At 56.5% G+C, this 7,794-nt stretch overlaps 1 protein-coding gene across 1 annotated transcript; it reads left to right on the top strand.

The window, feature by feature from the left end:
• On the top strand, window positions 1-6,126 carry CUNH9orf50 (chromosome unknown C9orf50 homolog). Its single transcript, XM_019641673.1, has 7 exons — window positions 1-520; window positions 813-882; window positions 975-1,091; window positions 3,523-3,686; window positions 5,207-5,369; window positions 5,551-5,725; window positions 6,019-6,126. The coding sequence occupies exons 1-7, from the start codon at window positions 1-3 to the stop codon at window positions 6,124-6,126; spliced, it is 1,317 nt and encodes a 438-aa protein (XP_019497218.1).
• The last annotated feature ends 1,668 nt before the right edge of the window (window positions 6,127-7,794 follow it).

The following is a 7,794-nucleotide window of genomic DNA, read 5'->3' as shown; positions in this document are numbered from 1 at the left end:
ATGCGGCGGGTCACGCCACCCCCCCGCGCCCAGCAGGTGGAGCCCAAGGGGTTCCCCAGCAAGGGCGATAGCGGGGTGACAGGCCCACTTCTGCCCAGGCTACCTCCGCGCGAGCTCGGACCAGCCCCTGGCGCGAAAAGATGGGGGGACTCAAGGGCCTCCGGGGGTGGTGCCGAGTGGTGGCAGGCCTCCAGCGGCGAGTCGTCGTCCGCAGAGGCTGGGACGGGCGTCTGGAGCTCCCTGCAGCGCCTGCCCACCCTGCGCATCGTGCAGCAGCGGGCGGCGCCTAACAGGACAGGGCAAAGGTCGCTGCTGCCGCCGCCCCTGATCCTGGACGGCATGCCCTGGACACGGGCATCCCTGCGCCCCGGGTCCGGAGAGTGTGAGGACTCCTGGAGGGGCTCGGCCAGGGAGGCCCAGGACTCCTTGGGTGCCCACCTAGGAGAGTTCCTCCCTAGCAGGTTCCAGAAGTTCCTGTACCAGCTGGGGGCCGAGTGTGTTCAGCAGCCGCCGCCACAGAGTGAGGCCCTGCTCAGATCCCCAGGGGGCAGGGCAAGGACGGGGCTGAGTCATGGGGGGCAGAGGAGGAGGTCCCACCACCTTGCACAGAATGATACTGTCAGTTGAGTACCTGGCAGAGTCCTGGCAACCACCCTTTGAGGGCAGGTTTACCATTGCCTCTGTTGTAAGGATGAGGAAACTGAGGCCCAAGGTCATATAACTAGGAAGATCTTAGTAAGAACTGTCCCCAAGCAAAGGCTCATAACTATTTCCACCTCCTCCTGGCTCCCTGCATCCTCTCAGAATCGCAGTATCAAGGGGTGTGTCAGAGCACTGCCAGCATCCTCAGTGTCCCAACTGCTCCTTCCTCCCAGACCTGCGGTAAGTGTCAGTGACCTGCTGGGGGGGACAGGGTTGTCACTGACACCCTGAAAGTGGAGGACTCTGCCAGATGTGGCCTCTTTGTCTTCAAGGAGCCAGACGTCGTACTTCCAGAATAGTCTTAAGGAGCGTTTGCTCCATCAGATACCTACCCTGGGGCCGCTGAGGAGCGATCACACACCATCGACCACGATCAAAAAGGCCAACAAGTGAGTTATGGGAAGATGACTGTAGGGGAGGGGGGGGAAAGAGCATTTCTTTCCTTCCTTTCTTTCCTCTCTCTTCCACCCATGAATTTACCTAAGTATTCACCTATTCATCCACTTATTCATTCATAATCTATCCATGAATCTGCCCACACAACAACTCACTCATCATTGCATAGACCTATCCAGGAATCGGGTTCTCCCAACCCATTCAAGGATCACCCACCAACATCTATGAATCCATGCACCCACTCATCGGGTCGTCTAGCTACACATTCATAATTCACCTTTGAATCCATTCATATATTCATTCTCCCATTCACCCGTCCATCCTCGCAGACATCCTACCTGTGATCCAGGTCTTCGACAACATATTCAGGAACCTCTCCATCCATCCGTCCATTCATCCCGTCAGTCATCCATCCGTTCACAAGTTCCCACAATTCTATCCATCCATCCATGAATCCGATTTGTAGATCAATCATTTACAAATCCTTCTGTCCACTTATAAATCCAGGCTACTATTCATCTCTAATCTAGTCATGAAGCTATCTACAAGTCCACATACCCATCTACATAATTATTCATTCATCCCCCCGTACGTCTACCCATCCTCCTAAGGTCCAGTCCTTCTACTCAGGCCTTTTCATTAATCCACCCACCAGTCTTCAGTTCTTTTACCCATTCCACCATTCATGCCGCCATGTCTTCCTCTAACATTTATTAGGTTTTACTATATGTCAAATATTGGGGAAAATAAAAACAAGGGGTGGAGGTAGGAGAGGAGCCTGGGCATTAGTGCCTACCTGGGCCTTGATACCATAACTCTAACGGAGGAGGGAAAGAATGCAGAAAAAAGTCCTCCAGCTTCAACAGGCTTCAACAGGGGTGAAGGGTGAAGAGCACTGCCCACGAGTTGGAAGACCAGGGAGAGTGAATACACAATATACGTGCCATTCCTTCTCATCCTGGACCCATGACAGACAGTACTAATTGATCACAGAACTTTCCCCCACTGAGCCTCAGAACCCTTCCTGACACAGTGCTCTGGGCAGACACCACTAGTGGATCAGAGTAGGTGCCAGAAATGAAACACATTTGCCAATCCAGGAACTTTAAATCAGTCAGGCTAAAAAAAAGACACCACCTCTCATAAGACATAATAAATACAAGTATGGAACTCATGGTCTCAAATGTGAGCGACCTCAGGGATAGAAACATTCCCAGTGTTCCATATTCAAGAGCTAATACTGGAGCACCTTCCAGTGTGTGAGATTCCCTGGTTGGCCCAGGGGGAAGAGGGGTGCGGGGGGACTCCAGGGTGCATTAGAACAGGCTCCAGCAGCCTTTGAGAGGAGAAGCTGAGATTTCAGACCTGTGGGCAGAGCTGGGGTGTGCCTTGGCCTGGCCCTGAGGCCAGCACCAGGTGGCCGTTGGTATGCCAACCTCTGTTGGATAAGTAGGTCCGATGCCTGTAGCCGGGCACAGTCTTGGACACTTAGTGGGCTGATGAAAAGCATCCTTTCTGGGCCCACACAGACATGAAGATGTGGTCAGATAAATGGGTGCAGATATAGCAATATGTATATACTTCAGGTCGAACATGGCATTTCTGAATAACGGAGCCATGGATGGATGAGGCATGGCCTCCTGTAGCCTTGCCCTTGACACTGAAATTAATAACAATAAATGTAACAATAACAGATACATACCCTTTATTGAGCATAGGCCCTGGACCAGATGCCTCACATAAGCTGTTTGATGCTCCCCAAACTCTCAATAAGGATGCTATTGTCATGCCTATAATATAGAATACATAATTTAAAGGGGAAAAGTGTGAAATGGAGACTTGAGGGCAGTCTGTTCAAGATTAGCTGCTGGAAAGGGGCAGAATGGAGACTGACAATTATAATAAAAACAGTACCCAGTTAGAGGTGTTTACCCCTGGCCCTGCAGATCCTCAGCAGGACACTTTGCAACCGTTTTATCTCCTCACAGCTCTGTATGGTGGCATGACGATAATCCCCATTTGACAGACAAATAAACTGAAACTCAAAAGAGTTAGGCTTGGAACCCAGGACTGCCTGACTCCTGAGTTCATATCCTTATTCTCTCTGCTGAAGCACCTAGTATATAAGAGTGCCGGCTCTGGAACCAGGATTCAACTGTTGGCTTCACCCCTTACCGGCTGTGTGACCTTGGGCAAGTTGTAAAACATCTCTGTGCCTCAATTTCCTCATCTGTAGAATGGGGACTTGGTGGGATGCTGCATGCTATGCTTGGTCCATTGCCTGGCAGGCAGGAAATACTAAGAAGAGGCCAGCTGCTGTGACTGTCAGGGTCACACAGTGAACCCCAGCCTGGTGGATGTGTGTTGTCCGGGTGGAGTAGGGTCCTGGCCCCAGCCCTCCCATGTCCCTCTCGCCTCTCTCAGCAGGGCCCACGGTATACAGGCCCCCAAGCTCAAGGCCGTGCTCACCCACAGCTCCTCTGGGGAAGACTCACGGCATTGCAGGCGGTATTGCCCATTCCGAGTGCGTTTCGCTGATGAGACCCTACGGGATATAGCGCTCCGCTACTGGGAGCGCAGCTGTGCACGTAAGCAGGCAGGATGGGGAGCCCTGGGACTCCAGAAAGTTCCAGCCTGGATCTGGGAGGGTAGAGGCTGTGGCCCTGGGTCCTGGGAGTAAGGGGCCAGCCTGCAAAGGCCAAGAGGCCACTGACCCTGCAGAGGAGGTTCCCAAACTGACCTCTCCAAAGGATGTCAGGGTGACCTTCAAGGACCAAGTAGAAGGTGCGAGGTCCAGGAGAAGTGTCCCAAAGCAGGTGACACCAGGGGGCAGCCACAGTGTTGGCCCAGGAAACAGTGGCTGCCCGGGTCTGGCCACCACTGAAGGACTTCTTGCTGCCAAGGGTTCCCATATGCCACACCTGCCTACCTTGTAACTGGCACCCACAGCCTCCTGAACCCATGTCTGCCCCCCACACATGGGCTTCAGGGGCTGGAGAAGCTGAGAAGGCACCAGAAGCATCTTCTTCCCATATCCATAGAGGCAGACCTGGATGAGGAAGTGCCCGGTAAAGTCCAAAAGATTAAACCTCCTCTCTCCTGGGGAAGGTTGGCATCACCTGGTCTTCAAAGAAGCTAGGAACCAACAGGGCTGGATTCCCCAGCAGAAGTTTGCTCTCAGCTCTTTGGGGATGGATGTGATAGTATCTGTCAGTTTGGGCAGTTTCTAGTTTTTCTGGTGTCAAGAGGCAGGCGGGAAGATCACATGTCCTTGCTCCAGTATAACCTTTCTCCATCGGCCCAGCCTCCTCTCAGGATCCAGCAGCCCCCGTAGCCTCCAACAGTTAGCAGCCTGCATCTATTTTTCGAGCACCTACAGTTTCAGTTTCAGGAACCAGTTGCCCCAAAGCCTAGCTATGGGTAAAGCCCTAAAAATACAGAGCTTTCATGGATTCAAGGAGGGACCCTAGTCAGCTCCCAAAGAATCACAGGAAGTTGACAGAAGCTGTGATTTTGCCCAACTTCTGGTTGTCTGATGGGGAAGTGAAGGCCCTGAGAGCAGGTGACCCAGCAGACAGGAAGAGAAGCCACTCTGGGAATCCAAGGAAACGGCAGTTGGCTGGCATGGGGAAGCTTTCTGGCCAGCCGCTGGCTGTGGGAGCTGTGGTTGCACCCCAGGGTGCCTGACTGGGGCTCCATGGGTGCTTCCAAGCCCTTTCCATCCCCTGGGTCCCTGACCAGCCAGAAGGGCAGCTGTTGGACAGGAAAGACTCCCAGCCCTCAGAACCACCCTCCATCCCCGTAGGAGTCTCAGCGTCCTCTCTTGGACTTCCTGGTGGCGTGACTGGCCTTCTCACTGAGGAAAAAGGGGTCCATTTGGGGCTGGAGCAGGAGTGGGTATGGAGGGACACAGATCGGGTCATAAAGGCAGAAACAGTCACAAAAGATAGTTTTAAGATCCAAGCCTTCTCTGGAGGCAGCCAGAAGGCACTGCTGGGGAGCCTTGGGTTTCCATGGAGACGCTCTGCCCGCCTTGCCTGTGGGGGTGGGAGGGGAGCATGTGTGCCCCCTCCTGGGTAGAGCTCTCACCATGCCTTTTCTCTTCCAGTCCAGCAGGGCAGCGAGAACGGGCCAGCCACCCAGTCGGCAGCATCGGAGCGTGTGTTTGACAGTGTCGGGCAATGGCTGGAGAGTTTGCCCAAAACCCCGTACCCCAGGGCCGAGGAGGAGGCCGTGGCCAGCTCCTTGTTCAGCTGGGACTGCCTGGGCCTGTGAGGCTCCTGGAAGGGACTGGGATTCACACACACTGCCAGGGCTCCCCCCTGCTCACCCCGTAGACCTCCCCATCCAGCAGTGGGCAGGCTGAAGGTCTGGGCCCTCGAGGGCTCTGCCAGCCATGGGTGGACCTGGGCCTTGGGGTCCATGCAGCTCATGGTCTCCTGTCCCCCTCAGGCCCACCCCAGCGTTGCAGGGCCACCTCCCTGAGGACACCTTCATGAACACCAGCCTGCCCTTCATCCCCAGTGCCACCCCCCCAAGGCAGCAGACTGACCTCAAAACCTTCCTGGGCACCCACAGCACCTTGGAGCAGGTGTACAAACCACCCTGCTCCTGCAACCAGAAACTGGTGAGTCCTGGCTGGCAGCCAGCAGCCACCTGGAGGGGTGGCCCGGGCACCGGGTAAAGCCTCCCTACATGCTAGGCTAAGGGGTGGACTCCCGAGTTGGGCAGCCTGGTTCAGATCCCAGCTCCATACTTGCAGACTCTTTGCATTTCACTTTCCTTATCTGTAAAATGGGGTTGACAGCAGTGTCTGCCCCCTTGCACTGCAGCATAGAATCCCCCTGGGCCCTGGGCCCTGGGCCCATCTCCTGCCTGGAGGCCCCTGCAGCACCCACTTGGTCCTCGTCTTCCCTCTAGGAGTCCTTCCTGCCCCACTTGTTGCTGCATAAGGTCCTGAAGCGTGGCCGCCCTAAGGGATACCAGCCCCTCCTGCCTTCTGTAACGCGGCATCAGGCTCAGCCATGAATGGCCGCTGGAGCCTAAGCCCAGGTGTGGACAGGGGCCGGGGCGAGGAGAGGCCTTCCTTGCCCCACAAATAAATGCACATCCCAGGTGGCTGGGACCTGCTGCCAAGTCTCACCCTACAAGCCTCTCCAGGTGCCTGATTGCTGGTCTCCAGGGTTCCTGGGCCAGGGGAACGAAGGGGGTGGAATCGCAGCTTGGATGAGGCTGGCGAGTGGGGACAAGGCTTCCAGAGGGGTCAGGGCTTGTTCCGAGTTGAACCCCTTTTCTGGAAGATGGGAGACACTGCCACACACCTCAAACCTGGGACCAAGCCTCTGTCCATCTGGACCCACCCACACATGAAACAGGCACCCGCCCTGACCTCTGCCCGCATCCTCCATCTTTGGAACCAAAGGCTGCTTGCCAACCTCCCACAATGGGGTAAGAGCATCGTGGTTCAAGCCGGGGGAAAAGAGCCCTGTGTGTGCATAAACGTGTGTCTTCTGCGTCCCCCAGGCCGGGCTCACACCATCTGGTCCCTGGAGGGCAAGTATCCGGTGTGTGGGGTCAGGTGTTTCTCTCCAAGTCGTTGGGGGGAGGGCCGTGTTCAAAGCCTCCTGAGGAGGTGGTGGAAGACTAGACGGCTTGCACTGCTTCGAGTTCATTTGACCACTGCACTGACCCAGCAGTGCCACCCCACGCACCAGTCTGCCAGGCGCGGCCTTGCCACAGCTGTGTTCCAACCTCCTGGGCAAAGTTGAAGCCCCCTGCCCTCCTTGAAGTTGGGGTTTGGCCTCAACCCCTCTCCAGGCCCACGACCCAGGTCTTTATCGCCACCTCCTGGCCAGTGAGGAAACTGCCGGGGATACACGGCCAGGCACCCCTGAAGAACAGGAAAAGGGTGGGGTTTGGGCTGGGCAGGCGGTGGGGGGGTCTTAGGGCCAGGGTGACTTGTGGTTAGGGGAGACCTGTTTTGAAAGGGTGCCCTGGCTCCAGAAGAAAGGCGACAGCTCTAGGCCCAAGTTGGACAAACCCTGTGAGGGCTGGGCTGGGCGTAGTGCTACCACCTCCTTCACAGGGGCTGGGGTAGGATTTCAATCCTTGGGATGACCGCTCCCCTCCATCCCCTTTTCTGGACTTCCACGCCCATCCCCCCAGTATTGCTATTTCTTGGAGAGCCTGTGGGTCTCAGAGGAGGCCTGATTCTACTGCATCTCCTCCCCGTGACCTTGCGCATCCCACCTCGCGCTCTCCGAGCCTCAGTTTCCCCGGCCCGGCCGCCGGCTGCAGCGCCGCAGTATGCCCACGCGGGGGCAGTGTTGGCCTGGCTTTGGCGCTGCCCGGCGCGGCTGAAACTTCTTTGCTCGTCGGTGAAGGGGTCGGAAACTTTTCCCCTCGCGCGGTTTTAGTGTCGCTCGCCTCTGCGCCTCCCGCCCGGCGCGAAGCTGCGGGCCCGCGCTGCCTCCTGCCATCTGCACGAGTCCGCGGCCGGACCGTGGGGCGACGGGGTGCCCCCAACCCCCCAACTTCTCTTTCTCGTCTTTTGTTGCTAAGTCACAACTGCTGATTTTGCGAAGGCGCTGTCAACAGCGAGCACTGGAAATCGAGTCCCGAGTGCAGCGCACAGAGGCGAGGAGGCGGCTGGAAAATCCTTGCCTCCGTCTGCCCCTCCACCCCCCCACCCCCTCC

This window comes from Hipposideros armiger, unplaced genomic scaffold, assembly GCF_001890085.2.
Source record: "Hipposideros armiger isolate ML-2016 unplaced genomic scaffold, ASM189008v1 scaffold_3, whole genome shotgun sequence".
Classification (NCBI taxonomy): Eukaryota; Metazoa; Chordata; class Mammalia; order Chiroptera; family Hipposideridae; genus Hipposideros; species Hipposideros armiger.
The sequence above is the reverse complement of the archived record's forward strand: the minus strand, read 5'-3'. Positions and strand labels throughout refer to the sequence as shown.

Excerpts from the sequence above, each read along its gene's own strand:
- CUNH9orf50 (XM_019641673.1), top strand. The coding sequence starts at position 1 with ATGCGGCGGGTCACGCCACCCCCCCGCGCCCAGCAGGTGGAGCCCAAG. Across the intron at positions 3,687-5,206 it reads CTGGGAGCGCAGCTGTGCAC|TCCAGCAGGGCAGCGAGAAC; the intron begins GTAAGCAGGCAG and ends TTTCTCTTCCAG. Across the intron at positions 5,370-5,550 it reads AGCTGGGACTGCCTGGGCCT|GCCCACCCCAGCGTTGCAGG; the intron begins GTGAGGCTCCTG and ends TGTCCCCCTCAG.